General features: G+C 43.7%; 1 protein-coding gene across 3 annotated transcripts in view; it reads right to left on the minus strand.

Moving 5' to 3' along the window:
* Positions 1-17,603, minus strand: part of SLC9A3 (solute carrier family 9 member A3) — a gene marked incomplete at its 3' end in the record, with an annotated part of 90,920 nt that overhangs the window by 21,875 nt on the left and 51,442 nt on the right. For all 3 annotated transcript variants that reach the window (XM_083407641.1, XM_083407642.1, XM_083407643.1), the window contains exons 2-6: positions 8,179-8,481; positions 6,554-6,714; positions 5,983-6,061; positions 2,669-2,846; positions 1,374-1,594 (exon numbers count right to left, since the gene is read on the minus strand). In XM_083407641.1, coding sequence (XP_083263767.1) covers positions 1,374-1,594; positions 2,669-2,846; positions 5,983-6,061; positions 6,554-6,714; positions 8,179-8,481 — 942 coding nt within the window. The remainder of the gene's footprint in view (positions 1-1,373; positions 1,595-2,668; positions 2,847-5,982; positions 6,062-6,553; positions 6,715-8,178; positions 8,482-17,603) is intronic.

A 17,603-nucleotide genomic window follows, 5' to 3' on the forward strand; every position in this document is an offset into this window, starting at 1 on the left:
AAAAATATTTTAATCTATAAAGGCCCACCTGTTCCCAACCATTCCAATCTAAGTATTGCCCTGCTTCTTTAAAAGACGGGTGAAAGCAAAGAGGGATAAGGGGAGATAGTGGGGGAGCCAGTTTTTTAAATGTTGCTTTCCACACATTTAGTGTAGAGTGGAGAAAAGGGTTCACAATCATATGGGTTTTATGTTTTCGATAGGTAAACTTTCAGGCGCTAACTGCAATTCTGATTTTTGCTGAAAATTAATCAGCACACTAGTAAAAAGATGAGTGGAAATTTCTCAGATGTCAGATCTCATCTATTTAGCCAACTTTAATATATTAAAGTCATATATTGGGTCTGCAGATGAAGATGGCCTTAAATCTGCTTCTGATGAGCTTTCAGGGTTTACTCACATCAGCCCAACTGAGGGCAGTGTTTCTTCACTGTCAGCCTGACCCTCTAAGTCAGGGCGGTCCGACTTTTCATACCAAGTGGGCTGCAAGGGTACTTTGACATGGAACCCAGGGGCTGCACATCGCCTTGTCATGTGGGGGGGGGGAGGAGGCAGGGGCGGGCAGGGAACATGGTCAAAATCTGGTACACATGCATACCCCAGCACTTGTGCTGCCTTCTCAAAGCCCGTTAAGCAAAGCACCAGGCATTGGGAAGGAGGCGTGAAGGCTCTGGCAGGGTCCTAGAACACCCCTTTCTTCCCAAAGCTGAGAAAGCACTAACTAGGCTTTGGGAAAGAGGCTGCAGGACCCTAGGACCTTGTCAGCGCCTCCTTACCTGGCTTTGGGAAGACAGGGGGTCAATTGTTGCCTGCAGCTGCCCAAAAAAGCCTTGATGGACCATCTTGCTTAAGTGCTTCCACAAGAGAAGAGATGGATGGGTGCTTCTGAAGCATCTGGAAAATGGGAAGGACCACTTCTAAGCAGAGGAGATGGCCAGCGCTAACCAATACCACCAGCAACAAGGCTGGACAGTTTCCTGGAGCCCAGAGATGTTTAAAAGGCACACCAAGCCAAGTCCTAGAGCAGACATAGTACAGATTCCACCTTCCTGGCAGCTCTCTTAGTGATGAAAATGCCAACAGGAAGAGGGGATTAAGAATGTGGGAGAGATGCAAGCAGCCTGCTCTTGCTGGGAGGATGCTCACTGTAGGAGGAGAACAATACAGTTCTACTGCACAGTCCCATAAAAATCTGGAACTGTCATATCTGTGGAGAGTTTGTTGCAGAATTTAAGCAGCAATGAAAACAAGGTCCCTGATTAGAACCTGCAAAATGTTCTAATTTATTTTTCCACCCAGCTGGTGATATAACATGCAGAAGACCAAAAGCTGAAATTAATTACCACTCTTAGTAGGAAAACGTGTTTCCTTACCAATTACTCTGTAGACAGAGATGAAGACCAGCGTCAAGAGTATGAAGGCTGTGTTCCAAGTCCAGATGTTAGGATCAACAGCTGAAATTCCCAGGAACATGAAAATAATAGTCTCTGCGCCACTCGCCAACATCTTCATGGTGTATTTCACAGTGGTAGAAGACTGCTCTGAAATATTTGCCTTGACATATTTCTGACAGCAGATACCACAGAAAGTTATACTGAAAGAAATTCAACACACATCTTAATCACTTATCTTTGCAGCAACTTGTTCTGCATTGTCATATCAACTAAACTGTTCTATTCTGAAATCTAAAAGCAGATCTCCGCCTAAATGTTTTGTTTCCCTCTGACATACTGACCTACCTGAGCCAAATCCTTTGGCAGGCAATAGAAATAAAAAGGTTTAACTGCCACAACTGTCAGGTGTTATTGGAGCTGTGTTTGGCTGCTCTTTGCAGTTAACCTCTGAACTGAAGATAATGTTGGTTTATAGAAAGGAGTCTTGCTGGGTGTTACATTGGAGTGGATGAGATGAATAATGTTTATATATAGCTGACATATGAAGAATAAGAAGTTCATTACTTTCTGAACTTTATTTTTTCTCTTTTAATCCTTTATTTCTCTCTCTCTCTCTCCTTTTCCTCTGGATCTGTGTTTTTATCGAGATTAATGTTTCAGTTTGGATAAAAACGATATTTGAGAAAAATCTTTTATCTCTCTTTTAAACTTCTAATAAAGTCCCCCGTCCCCCAAAAAGAGGGAACTGAACCATGGAAAACGATAGGTGACCCCTGCTTCCTGGTATGTCCTTGGGTCCTTGCTCCTCAACCTGGCCTTCTGGTTGGCCCTAAGAGCCTGACTCCTGCCTTGTCCCATGGCTTCTGCTTCCTGGCTCACCCAAGAGTGCTGCTCATAGTCCAGCCCTGACACAGTCCACATTGCAAGCGCCCCAACTCTCCCTACGTGTATCTTAAAGGAACAGTACGATCCCCATTATGCTAGTGCCACTGTTATATGAAGGTTTAGCTGGTGGTTTAGCTATTTTTAATCATTTTGATTATTGTAATCTGCAGCACAACAAACCATAGAATTCCCCAAGGGTCTTTGAATGGCTTCCAAGCCTAATAGTTTTGGGACATTCTCCCCAAGTTTCCACGAGTTTCTTTGATTTTGCCTTTTAAATACAGATAGAAAATGTTTTCGAACTCAGCTGGGCATTACAATCGCTTTAAAATGACCCCTTTCTCCAGCAGTATTAGAAAGAAAAAATCAGTTAATTAACTGAAACTTACGCAAGGATGGCAGAAAGTGACAGCATCTCAGCTGTCAAGTAAGACAAGTAGGAGACAACAAAGACGAATCCGGGCTCAATTATTCTGACGTGCTTTGTGAAACGAGTGATAAGCGAGAGCAGGAATGCAAAGACAACACCGACTAAAGTACCTCCAATGCTCACCACAAAGAAAGACACTGCAAGAACAAAACCAGACAAGAATCACATGGATTTTTTTATAAAACGCTTTGAATTTTTAAAAACAATACACACTTTGGTTCATTGACTTTTTAGTCTTTGCTATCTGGTGGCTGGGGAAGTTGGGGAGATGGAGCTAAGATCTGTTACACAGATACCCAGGTATCATAATAATTCACCTGCATTGAGGGGCCTGATATCCACTCTCAAAAAAGGTGTTCTGCTGGTGACACACTTTCCCCATTACATACATTCCTGTGGCCCCAGCATCAAGCAATAGCCAAGACTCAGAGAGAGAAGGAGGGCGAGCCATCAAAACCAGGGCTGAAGAATTAAACCTGAGCCTAACTGCTGTACCTTTGCAGATCTGAAGACTGGATGCCTTCCCCATAGCCTGGTTTACCTGAAGTATTAAGCACCTCCTGCTCTACAGTGCCTGACCAACAGTGCAGAGAGCATTCCAGGGAAGACATCACAGACAGAAGCGAAATAGGTGCTTGGCCCGTTAAGAAGCCACACTCCACAGCCAGGAAAGGTGGATCTTAGGGAGGGATAAGGTGTAAGATTGGCTTCCTCAGCCCTCCAGATGTTCTTGGCCTACAACTCCCATGATCTCTAGCTAGCAGGACCAGTGGTCAGGGATGCTGGGAATTGTAGTCTCAAAACATCTGGAGGGCCAAGGTTGAGGAAGCCTGGTGTAAGAAGACCTCAGTCAACCACAAATTTTTGGTTTGAGCCAGTTGTGCACGTGGAGCTGACTGGGGTGCTTATTGCTTTGTGAGTTTCTGCTGAGGGCAGGTCACATCACGGCCTTGCTCCATGGAGCTCAGAGTGGCATCCATGAATGGCCATCACAGCCATGTTGCCTGAGGCTCATGGGAGTTGTAATCCAGGACACCTGGAGACCTCCAGATTGGCAAAGGCTTCCTTGCTTGAGCAAATCCTGTATTCCACCTTAAAGGAGGCGACCAAGAACCCTCTGTATACAACTCTAACCTATCCAAAGGAAGAATGGTATAGTTTTGCTTATTAGTTTGCTTTAAAAGTTTGTTTCCTGTTCCCTGCCCCCACTAAAAATTTCTAGTAGCTTACAACAGCCTTTAAAACAGAACATAAATGTTAAACAACAAGTTGTGCATTAGCTATTCTGCAGCGGATACTAAGAACAGCCGTACAAGACCCTAAAAAGTACGGTTTCCAAAACTTGGGTCTTCAGCTGTTTCTGGACTAAAATTCCCATCATCCATGCTAGCTGACTTAAAAACTTAAAGCCTTGATGTGAAATATATATAAAGCTTAACTTAAAGGTTGTGAAACTAAAGATGTTTTTCATTTGGTATCTTAATATTAATAAAAAATCTCCCCTCTCAGAAGGCAACTTCAAAGGTGTAGTGCCACACACAGAGGAAGGAACCTCACAGCCTCCAATTATGTTGGGGTGGCGAGATTGCTTGAGCAGAGTCTTCAGCCTCAAAGAAAGGCAAACTCATATGTGTAGATGCAGCCTTTCAGATATCTTTGCCCCAGATCTTTAGGCTTGGGGGCGGGGTGTCAAAAACTACACTTTGAATTGTACCTGGAAACAAACTGGAAATCGGCAGAAGCGCGCACGCACGCACACACACACACACACACACAATATATAGACAAGATTGTAGTTCCTTTTTCTTTACTTTTTTTTTAAGAGGAAGAGGGAGAAAAAATGGAAGCTGGATTTTAAAAGGGAAGAAAGACATGGAGAAAGAGAGACTGAGAGACAGAGAACCACAGATAGAATAAAGGTAAAGGTAAAGGTACCCCTGCCCATACGGGCCAGTCGTGTCCGACTCTAGGGTTGTGCGCCCATCTCACTCAAGAGGCCGGGGGCCAGCACTGTCTGGAGACACTTCCGGGTCACGTGGCCAGCGTGACGAAGCTGCTCTGGCGAGCCAGCACCAGCGCAGCACACGGAAACGCCATTTACCTTCCCACTATAAAGCGGTACCTATTTATCTACTTGCACTTGGGGGCTTTTGAACTGCTAGGTGGGCAGGAGCTGGGACCGAAAGACGGGAGCTCACCCTGCCACGGGGATTCGAACCGCCGACCTTACGATCGGCAAGTCCTAGGCACTGAGGTTTTACCCACAGCGCTACCTATAGATAGAATAACCCGTCTCAAAACCCTGCACATGCAAAGCTGGCCTCTGTATGAACCATCCCTTCCTCCTCGTTGCCTTTTACCCATTGGCAATGGCAAGCAAACTTCTCACTATCTTTTTTTATGACAGCCCTTAAAAGGACATAAACATAATAGGGCTGTTAACATTCCAATAAACTGCACAAGATGTACCATTCAAGAGTGCCTGCTAACACAGGAACACGTGAATGTTTGCCACCTTGAGCTCCTTAGAAGAAAGGTGTTCTATAAATACAATAAAAAATTAAAATAAGAACTCTTATTCGTTGTAATGCATCATACACAAAAGCTAACTGTTGTTTGATTCGATTTTAATATTAAAGGCAGGGTGGAAACATGTTCAGTTGTCCAACACTGGAATTACATGCATTAACACTCGGTTCTGTATGCAGGTGCCCAGCGATCCCCTGCCTGCTGCACCTAGTGGGGGCTGGGGGGGTGCTAAAACCTTCCCTTGCACCCGCCACTCTCCCTGCTCAGATGCTTCTCATCTATCATGGGGTATATATCCGACATAATTTAGGGTCAAGACCCCAGGTGGATGGGAATCGCAGAGGAATGAGAATGGCAGGGAAAGGTTAATCACTCCTCTGCTCACCCCCCCCCCCCAGCTTCCAACATTTCTCTCCCCATACTGCTTTGTGGCAGAGAAGCAGGACCTATACATTTGCATGCAGAAGATCACAGGTCACTTGAAACTGAGCAAGCTTTTTTATATGCCCATACCAAACAAATTAAGCAAACGCAGCGATAGGGGTTCTGCTTTGGGGTGGGGAAAATCTTTATATTTCTTAACTAACCCATAGCTGCCACTTTGCTCTCCTTTAAGTGTGCCACTGAGGTTCAAGAATAGCAAATGAAAGGAAAAGTGAAGAGTGTTTGAGGCAACAGGGCATCATTATTAAAATTCCACAAGATTCTTACTAATGATGTAACAAGTTTTAAAAGATGACTTACCCACACCATAGACCCAGTCGGTAGCAACCACATTGTCAGTTCCTATTTTAACAAATGATTCAAACACATTGTATAGCACCTAAGAGGAAGATAAATTGATCATTTCATAAAGGAATCAAAGAAAGCATTTTATTGTCAACCAATAACAATTTCCTGATTTTTTGTAATGTACACAATATATTTATTTGTTTTCTATTTTGCTTTCTACATATGTACTATTTCTTGTTTTTTCTTTTTTGTATCTTATTTCACCATTTCTTTAACAGTACACTACCGAATGCAACATCTATAGATTTCTATTTTACATTTGTGATTAAATTGTGATGGAAGAAAGCCTATTTGCAAAGAATTTGAGTGTGTGCTTATGAAAACAGCTAACCTTTTTTTCTCTATGTAGTAAAACAGCAGTGATATTTCCCTAAGTAAATTTATAGACTGCTACTTCATACCGATTTATCTGTGTCCTGAGTCATTCAATGCATTCTTGATTTATCTGCAGTCCATTGGCCATTAGTTCAGAATTAAATCTGAGAAATTTACTTTTACTTTGGACTTCAGAAAAAGATCTTACCACAGTTACGGCATCATTAAGCAACGACTCTCCAAAGACAATGATGAAGAGGACTTCATTGACATGGACTTCTTCAAAGACAGCCAACACGGCAACAGGATCGACTGCAGCTATTAGGCTACCAAACAAGAGGAAATCCAACCAGCCAGTTTGAAGGTCACCTAGAACAACAAAGCAAATCTCATAAGAATGTTAGCCCCTCTTTTCTGGGGTGGGGAATTGAGTTGCATTTAATATTTCCTTTCTTATGTGCTTGGTCCTTCTTGAGTGCATTGCGGGGGGGGGGCGTGTGGCGTGTACATGTGCCTGGATTTACTAGTTTCATCGTGGTTAGAACTATTTCCCATTGAAATGTTAGGCTTGTTTATTTTAGACCCTATTCCCATATTAAGACTTGTGTGGATGTAAGTTACTGGATAAACCTGCCACTGTCTTAAGGGTCTAATTCATGACACTCCTAATTCGTGAGCACATTGAACAGATATATACCCCAAGCCCCTCCAAGTGTCTAGTAGCAGGTATGCCAATTATCTTCTTTTTAGCACATAGATAATGAAGGTTCAAGGTCAAAATAACTAGAGCTGGAAAGATACAATTAGGACCACCTCTAACACATGTCACATGCTGCATTTGTAGCCTGGCCACAGAATTATTCAAGCAGTGAAACCCAACTTTTCAAAATTAAACAGAGAACATGTTAATTTTGCAGACTGAACTCATTTCCATTTTGCCAATGGTTTGTAGTCTGCAGTGATAGTGGCTGAACTGCACCACTGAAAACCAAGTAATAGTTAACCTGCTAGCAAAGAAGATTCTCTTCCCTACCCCACCCTCATTTGAATGTGTTTAAATGTCAAAGGGGGCCTGTGGTTGAGGCTTGCTTCAGATTGACAAGAGTTTTTTTCTTGATGATAATCCTGAGGTTTTGAGAGAGAACTGTTCCCTAAGGCTAGATTGGAAGAACAATAGTGGCATGTGCCCATTCACCTGGTCAACAATGGCACTAAAGGGCACGGTTTCCATTTCAGAATAAAAAGCGACTGTCCCGACTGCACACAAAAGAAAGCAAAAGCAATCCTTTATAGTTGATTTCAAAACTACACCTATTGTAAACTGAGCCCTAAGACAAACATCAAGAGGCTTGCCAATCCTAAATGCTACCAAGATGGCAGCCTATCTTTACTGGAACTTCAGAGGAAAGGGTAAACCAAACACAGGCCTAATCTGGCTTCGAAACTTACGCAACCGGATCTTGATGAGAAACCTGAGATGGGCAATCTTCTTTAAATGCAAAGATCATAGTTTTCTCAGAAGCTGCTAGTACACCATGCATATCATCCTAACTTAACCGAATGCACAGGGTCTGCAGTGAGAATGTAGCTGGAAGGGAATAACCACAGAGACTGCTCTGATCTCTTTGGAAGAAGGGCAGGATTAAAATATAACAATAAATATATGTAATGAATTATCAGCTGTGGTGCTGCTACTGCCGCAAAGTAGGCTTGTACCAAGTTCATGGCTTGGAGCGGTTCATGTGACAAAAGCTCCACAGTTACTCATCCCAGGACAACCCAACAAACATGAGCCAATAGCTAATAATGAAATAATGATTACCCACGCCTTACCCATTATTCCTGTGAGAAAGACCCCGTAGAGCGAAAGGCCTGTGGTGACAGTATTCCAGATGGTCCCAATGACAGCATACAGAAGGATGGTGCCCAGGTTGCCAAAGAAGAGTCGGTTTGGCATGAAGTATCCTGCATCTAAGACGATGGGTGGCAGCAGGTAGAAGAAAAAGACGTCTGGCGTAAGGGTGAAGGAGGCAATATGATCTGCTGCAAACACAATGCCTCCCAGGATAATGCCCAGCGCAATGAGCAAGACACTTTCTGGAACCACACTGGTGACTTTATGGGACAGGTGGAAAACTGTCAAGAAAACAACAAGGATGAGAGTCAGAAGGCAAATGCAATAAGAAATATTAAATAATGGTATGCTGGGTGCATAAAAGTATGAAATATCATGTGAGTATATCATGGGGCAAGACATCTCGCACCTTCTCCTTCTCATAGAATCATAGAATCATAGAGTTGGAAGAGACCACAAGGGCCATCGAGTCCAACCCCCTGCCAAGCAGGAAACACCATCAGAGCACTCCTGACATATGGTTGTCAAGCCTCTGCACAGATCTCTGCTCCAATAATGGCTAAAAGGCTGTTTATAATGGAAAAAAGAACTGTAAAATGAATTTTGCAGAGGAGGCTTTGGGTACACACTCACTCAGAATAGGGAGCTCACATGCTGATTTTACTTCCCATCTTGACCAATGGGAAGGGTTTGAAAATAGACAGATTAACACAATTTTGGATTTGGTGGTTCCTCCACCTTGGATTACACTGCCCCAACCCCTTTGAATTGCTCTAGCCTTAATGTTATACATCAAAGATTCCCCAGGCACTCATTTAAATTAGAACAGGGCTGGGGAGAATGCAGTGCCCTGTTTGGAGGAAATGACTGGCTTTAACCATGAACAGGAGCACTGCTTTTAGGAGGGAGGTTACAGTGCAACATTTTGTTGCAGATCTCACTTGTAACATTGCTAATGTCGATTTTTTCTCCGCCTCCAATTAATATTTATTCGTAGAAAGTACGTCACTTGTATCAGTTAGTACAGTGCAGGAGTGAACAGTGTCTTGAAACGTATTATTCTGGTATGCAAGAAGTAAGATCCATTTTCTTATAACTTCCTTCTCAGTTTCTTTGGGATTCACATTGACAGCATTCCTATTCCATCTTCAAGTCTCACATCCTAAAATCAACGCACTGAGCTACTCTCTCCCAACTCTTCATAGCCATCACCCAAGCAATCCAAGGACATGGCTTCGGTGCCACAAATGTGTCCAAATCTACAGCCTAGGAATCAATATGCTACACACAGTTCAACTACATTTCTAGCCAATGCTTTCTAGGCATCTGTCTGCATCCTCCACAACACCATTAATTATTGTGGTTCCCCACTTGCTCTTATTATTTTTCCATATTCTAACAATGTCTGAGTCCTGGTCATGGGGCAGGATACCTCTAAATTAGGACCCTGACCAAATAAAACTCCTGCTTCAAAAGCTTTTAGAGTCTGAAAGAAAGAAATAGATGGATGCTATGATAGACAATGATAAGGGACGCAGGTGGCGCTGTGGGTTAAACCACAGAGCCTAGGGCTTGCTGATCAGAAGGTCGGCGGTTCGAATCCCCGCGACAGGGTGAGCTCCCGTTGCTCAGTCCCTGCTCCTGCCAACCTAGCAGTTCGAAAGCATGTCAAATGCAAGTAGATAAATAGGTACCACTCCGGTGGGAAGGTAAACAGCGTTTCCGTGCGCTGCTCTGGTTCGCCAGAAGCGGCTTAGTCATGCTGGCCACATGACCCGGAAGCTGTACGCCGGCTCCCTCGGCCAATAAAGCAAGATGAGCGCCGCAACCCCAGAGTCGGCCACGACTGGACCTAATGGTCAGGGGTCCCTTTACTTTTATGATAGACAATAAGTGGGGTGCTTCCAAATACTATTCATTATTCTCTTTGCACATATAGACTATTATAGCAAAGAATAAATAAGTTCTTTCCAGAAACCACACTGCAATAAACCAGGGAAAGATATGAAAGGGTCAGCCCACCCTTGAGGCAAGGTGAGGCGACTGCCTCAGGCAGCCTGTTCCACAGGGGAAGCAGATCCTGACAATAGATCTTTATTCCTCCCTGGTTTCTGATCTAGATTTTCACTCACCCCTTCCTCCCTGGTGGGGAGGGGGAGAGGCTATTTTGCAATTCACCTCAGGTGCCAAAATGTCTTGGTGCAGCCCTGGTAAAACATATTAGTAAACAATCAAGTAATCAATATACTTGCAGTGCCCTAATTAATAATAATAATATAATAATAATATCTTTATTGTCATTGAGGCATATGGCTCAATATCAACTGTAAGAGCTAAAAAACAAAACTCAAAGAACCCCCTGTCTACCTTCCCTAATCTTAGCAAGTGCTGAAAAGGTCTCCCAAGTTAGATATAATCTTTAAAAAACAACAGCTGGTTAGCACTTGGCTTGCTCTCTGGAAGGTTTATTAGTTGCTACACACTTAATGATCACCACAGAACCTGTATACACCATTGCAATGAGCTCATTAAAATCACAATTTAGGTCACTGTTCTTTGTGGGGCAACAAATTAGCAAACTTACATTAGCAATTTAAAAGGTGGACGCTATTTTAGGATCACCAGGTCAATGTTCCTCATTAAGTTATGAGGTCATGTGCACACCTGACTTCAGAAGTCAAATGTCAATGGAATTTGGAAACAGACCTATTGAAAACCTTGTGGTCAGTTTGGGGGGTGGCAGAGCAAATTGAAAGACCGTTCTAGACCTGGATTTTGCAATCCATGAAATGAGGTACATTTTTACACTGATCTTGAGAAGAGTGCTGTAGTTTAAGTCAAGGAAACATGGATTAAAGCCTGACATGCTGAGCCATAGAAAGCCATACATACCAATTTCTTCTAACTTTCCCATGTTCCATTTTCTATGACTAAGCAGATAAGGTCAGTTTAGAGTTGGCGAAAAGCTTCAATACATTCTATTATATTGGCTTCTATAAAACCAGGACAAGCCCTGTTACTTCTACTCTTTGCATATTGACTGTGGCTTTAGTAACATACCGTTTTCTTAAACACAAGGTTAAGCAAATGCATATTCCTTGAATGCTGCAAGCCTTGCTACTTCCTTGTAATGACCAGGGTGGGTGTTCGCAGGCTGGCTACTAGCTTATGAACTTGGAAGACACTTCACTCCTAAATTGCCTATATGATTTTAAAACTTGGCTTCGGTTTGGTTCATTTTTTAAAGGGGTTGCAGAAGGCATGATGGAAAATGTAGCCCAATGAGTTAAATTGGTTACCTTAGGGGAGGTGACATCCCAAGTCATATGCACAGAATATGGGGACCTTTCACAATCCAATCAATGCAACTGAAGAAATAATTGCAAGACAGTGGCCCTCGGGAGAGGAGCCCATTGTTCAACTGCTAATCTCATCAAACTAGCTGAAGAGAGCAGGGACCACCATCTGTCCCAACAAAAGAAAATTCTATCAGGGTGAGGATCCATGTCAACCTGACCCCAGGGGGTACAGAGCTATGCTAAACGACACCTCCCTGATCCTTTGAACCTTTTGTTTATAGGGAAAGTTGAATATCACTCCACCTAAAATGGTGCTGTGGTCTAAACTACTGAGCCTAGGGCTTGCTGATCAAAAGGTTGGCGGTTTGAATCCCCACGACGGGGTGAGCTCCTGCCCACCTAGCAGTTTGAAAGCATATCAAAGTGCAAGTAGAAAAATAGGTACCGCTCTGGTGGGAAGGTAAATGGGGTTTCCATGTGCTGCTCTGGTTCACCAGAACGGCTTAGTCATGCTGGCCACGTGAGCCAGAAGCTGTCTACGGACAAATGCCGGCTCCTTCGGCCTATAGAATGAGATGAGCGCGCAACCCCAGAGTCGTTCGCGACTGGCCTTAATTGTCAGGGTTCCCTTTACCTTTAAAAGCACTTATGTTGAGTATCACACATGTTTGTTAGCCACAACCCAGGGGGTCTGACTCACCTGTTTTTCTCTCAGTACCTCACTTCTCTGGATCCTACAGAAGTAGAGGCCCCCGTTTGCTGCAGCTGCTTCCAAAGCCCACCACCACCCTTGCTAGTTGGAGGAGAGACTCAATAAGCCATTTTCGGGGCCTGCTCTTGCTTGACTTTTCTTCCCTGTTTTCCTGCCTGACCCCAGAGCTGCGCCCCTCCCTCTGCTCCAAACCTTCAGAATTCCCACCAGAACTAGGAAAGGTGCATCCTACTTCCTAGCCTGTCTTCTGGACATACATTCACCACAAACTGGCAGCCTCCACATCCAGTTGCTCTTCCCACGTTTGTGTGTGTGTGTGTTGTTTCTGCATTTTAGAAGCCACCCTTTGGTGTCTCTCCTCTTCCCAGCCAACCATGCCTGACTGAGAAGGCCTAGTCTACAAAAGTGGGCAGAGAACAGGATAGTGCTGAACTCAGCTATGCCTCCATCTCCTCTGATGCATTGGGTGCGTGGCTGTAGTTAGAATTAATCAGCTATTCCTCTCAAACTAAAGAAATGTATGTCATAACAGTGTGAGCGATTATGGTAATTCATTATCTCAACCAGGCAGGAGTGACTAAAAGCCAAGTTAACAAACGAGGACATGTCTCCTTTTTATCTCAGTACTTTTTAGAAGAGAATTTTTTTTCCACAGGCGTATCATCTGCTGTCAAGGTTCACCTTCCCTTTGCCCTTTGTGAGAACAGGATGCTGGACCACATGGGCCACTGGTCTGATCCAACAGGCTATTTTTATGTTCAGAGGTAGTGACACATGTGGGCAACCTGTTGCCTATATGGGTATTCAGCATGGCCTGCCCACCCCCAGCTGCCAAATTCTCTTGCTACTAAATTTACATGATGGGCAGGGCATGTGTGGATGGCACCACCCTCTCCCCAGCCCTTCAGACAGCTGCTTGGCAGGAAGCACGCTGTGGAAGAAGGTGCACTTCTGTTCACTCTCCAAAGAGCTGCTGGGTGGACTTGAAGATTAGCTTTCCACCATGCACCATGAGTGTGAATGGATGAGTGCGCATGTGCATCCATGAAGGAAAGCTTGTGAGGAGGCGGGGTGATGAAGTGCAGATAAGGGCAGACACGAGGAGAGAGTCCTCCGCATGTCCAGCCACATTAAGCTGCTGACCACCCTCTCACCACTACATGTGGCAAAAAGGTTCCTCACCCCCGAGACAGAGGGTGGCCATCTCCATCTCACCCGGCTTCTCAGCTTTATGTCTGGACTTTAGATGGACCATTTTGTTGTCCCAGCAGGACAGTTCTAAACTAAACTAAACAAAGTTCTAAACTAAATCTAGAGCCAAGGTTTCGCTGGTTTTTCAAGGAAAATGTCAAGTAACATTGCGGCTGAAATCAGAAACATAAACATTAGGTAGTAAGTCGTTCCAGACTCAAATGAGGCTTATTTCTCAGTAAACATATTTAGGGTCAGGGTATGTATGTGACATAGTTCAAGTGTAGCACCACAGGCTAGAAAGAACATTTAGTTTTATTACATCTTATTGTTAACCAATGGTAAAAGGTCAGCAATAACACTAAGTGGTATTAGCAGAAAAAATTGGAAGTAAAAAGGGTTGCCTCAGGTGCTCATAAAATGACATCAGCTGAGGTTGCAGCACAAAGCAAAATGGCATTCAAGAACATTAAGTCAAGGTTGAATAAGTTATTCACTTAATTCCCCTGTTAAGATTGCCCTTCAAATGAATACGTGGTTTTAAAACTGAACCAAGCTAAATAGTTTTTGATTTTTTTAAAAAATTGTTAAAGCCATGTTATGTAGGAGACAGGAAACACATAGTATAAAGAGGCGCAAAAGAGTCTGAAGTAATGACAGTCTCACAAAAATATTTTTCTGTGTCACACATGCACACAACCTTCATTCCACCCCCCTTTTAAATACACTGGCCAGAAGAAAGAGGAGTGTGAGGTAAATCCTAAAAGAGCAGTTGTCAGCTGCTTTACTCCACAGTTTGCCATCACAGAACAAAGGCTTTGTCGCCTCGTGGTTTTCTCCCAGATTGTTCACCAGTACTCAGGTGGTATCTGGACATAGTCTTTATTGATTTCAGTAAGGTTTTTGACAAAGTCCCCAATGATACAATTGTGAGGAAGCTGGTAAATGTGGGCTGAACAAAGCACAGTCGTACCTTGGAAGTCGAATGGAATCAGTTACGGAAGTCCGTCTGACTTCCAAAATGCTCAAAAACCAAAGCACAGCTTCTGATTGGCTGCAGGAAGCTCCTGCAGCCAATTGGAAGCCGCAGAAGCCCCATCGGACGTTCAGCTTCCAAAACAACATTCGAAAACCGGAACAGTCACTTCCGAGTTTCGATTGTTGGGGAGCCAAAACGTTTGAGAACTAGGCTGTTTGACTTCCAAGGTACGACTGTAACTGTTAGGTGGATTTGTAGCTGGTTGACTGACCAAACCCAAAGAGTCCTCATTAATGGTTCCTAGACATGTTCAGCCTGAACACTGAGGTCCAGCTCCAAGGGCCTTCTGGCGGTTCCCTCACTGCAAGAAGCAAGATTACAGGGAAACAGGTGGAGGGCCTTCTTGGTAGTGGCGCCCACCCTGTGCAATGCCCTCCCATCAGATGTCAAGGGAATAAACAACTATCGGACTTTTAGAAGACATCTGAAGGCAGCCCTGTTTAGGGAAGTTTTTAATGTTTGATGTTTTATTGTGTTTTTAATATTCTGTTGGGAGCCGCCCAGGGTGGCTGAGGAAACCCAGCCAGATGGGTGGGGTGGGTATGTATGTATGTATGTATGTATGAATAATAATAATAATATCATCATCATCATCATCATCATCATCATCCTGGGGAAAAGTCTGATGCTGCAGGGTTCTGTCCTGGGCCTGTTGTTGTTCAACATCTTCATAAACAACTTGGATGAAGGAATTCAGGAGATTTTCATCAAATTTGCAGATGACACAAAACTGGAAGGGGTAGCCAATGCCGCAGAAGACAGAATCAGAATTCAAAATGACCTTAACAGATTGGAGAACTGGGCCAAAACTAGCAAAATGAATTTCAATAGGGGGAAATGTAAGGTTTAGTGCTTAGGCAAATATAAGATGGGGGATACCTGGCTTACTAGTAGTATATGTGAAAAGGATCTCGGGATCTTGGTGGACCACAAGCTTAACAGTGTGATGCTATTCTAGGCTGCATCAACAGAAGTACAGTGTCCAGATCAAGGGAAGTAAGAGTACCACTCTATTCTGCCTTGGTCACACCACACCAAGTGTCCAGTTCTGGGAGCCACAGTTTCAGAAGGATGTTGACAAGATGTAATGTGTGCAGAGATGGGCCATCAAGATGATCAAGGGTTATGAGGAATGGGATTTTCACACAGGAGTTTCACAGTGGACCGTATTAGGACTCCAGAGTGTGGTACAGTGGTACCTCGCATTACAACCGCCTCAGGTTACAAATGCTTCAGGTTACAAACTCCGCTAACCTGGAAGAGTTACCTCGAGTTGAGAACTTTGCCCCAGGATGAGAACAGAATTCGTGTGCCAATGGCGCAGTGGCAGCAAGAGGCCCCATTAGCAAAAGCGCACCTTTCAGGTTAAAAATGGACCTCCGGAATGAATTACGGTAAGTTCGTAACTAGAGGTACCACTCTACTCCTTTCTGAACACAAAATACCAGCTGAACATATAAATGTGCTGCTGGATTTAATAGATCCCATTGTACTCCATTTATAAAATATTTCTTTAGAAAGTATTTCTAAAGGTCTCTAATTGGGAATATTCTTGTACATCCATTTTTCCATATTACTCTCACGAAGTAATTTATTAACTTTACTCTGATGCCTTCTTCATTGTCTTGCAGGCAGGGGCAAGGAACCTCTTGTAAAGACAATAACAGGAAGAGCTGCAAGTTAAACAGTCACCATTACTTAGAATTCACCTGACGGAAAGCACCTACAGCATTTTTCTTCTTTTGTTGTTGGGGGTGGAAAGAAGGTGGCAGCCAGGTATCTGCAAAAGTGTGTACTTAGCACTTACTAATGTACACATTTAAGAACTGAAGAAGATTAGCTTGACAAAGTACACCAAAGGAAGTGCACAGAGATTAAGGGGTCAAAGCACTTGGCTTTAGGACAGCTAATGCAACTACTTGTGAGTAAGCGATTTGGGAGAGTTATCAGCTTGTGTTTTGCTTCCACAGTGAAGAGCTCAGAGGGAAGAACCCAGCAGAACTGACCAGAGCTGGATTTCTAGCAGTTAATTCTCCAGCTATCTAGTTACTAGTGGTTACGGGAAAGAGAAAGCCAAAGAGATTATGGACTGTAGGTCTGGTGAATCATGAAAGTGTCCTTAAATCAGAAGCTGCCCAGACAGCAGCTCACTAACACTTTGCTCTTCTAACCCTGTAAGCAGGGTCTCAGTGGCAGAGAAGGTGTGTGTGTCTTTCATGCCACCTACTACCTAATTGTGAACCTAATATCTTCAGTGTGCAAGCAAAGTTTGTGGCCTATCACTGAGCCTTAAAAATGCCATTTGCCATATATACCATGGGTTGTCAGCCTGGTCCCTACGGCCCACTAGTGGGCGTTTCAGGATTCTAGGTGGGCGGCAGGGGGTTCCATGGCACAAGCTGAATCCTCCTTCCATAGAGCACTGGTGGGCAGTAGGGAACTTTTACCATCAAGAAAGATGGTAGGTATAAAAAGGTTGACTACCCCTGATATACACAATGTTTTGGGTCTGAGCCATGAATAATAAGAAAAGAAATCAAATTAAATTAAAACTCTTCTTTCTATGTAGGGTGTTCTTGTCCTACAAAGTCCCCAATGTACACAGGTAATGCCCATCAAAAGCTAACCTCTATCCTACTAAAATTAATAGGACTAAAGTGCTCAACTTTGGGCTGAATACAAATCTACCCATGTGAACCAAGCAATGATATAACATAGGCAAGCGTAAAAAACTGTGGCTTCTTTTCACAAAAATGGGCAGCTGTTTCTTAGAATCATGGTGGAGCTATGAGGTATCTGGAGGTTTGCCCCTTAGATTCTCTGTCCAGGAGGTCCAGCTCCTGTCTTTCTGGAAGCTATTCTCTTCCCTAGGGCCTGGGCAGGCGCCACCCAGCTGCACTGCCACATTTTTCAGAGTTTTGTCCTAGGGAGAGCCCCACCTACAATCATAAAGATTTACAGCAGCTGATGATGAGGATTTCTTTTTGCCACTGTAGAGCTAAAGCTGATACACAAAGTAGACACAATGAAAACTTTAGGTTGCCATGCCAACCCTTTTACATAACTAAAACTGGGACCAGCAACAAAATACATCTACTGCACCATGGAATACCCTGTTCACTTTTACAGCCGGCCAGCTAAGCTCACCTCTGCAGTACTCTG

Source organism: Podarcis tiliguerta (genome assembly GCF_965153285.1).
Source record: "Podarcis tiliguerta genome assembly, chromosome: 13".
NCBI lineage: Eukaryota > Metazoa > Chordata > Lepidosauria > Squamata > Lacertidae > Podarcis > Podarcis tiliguerta.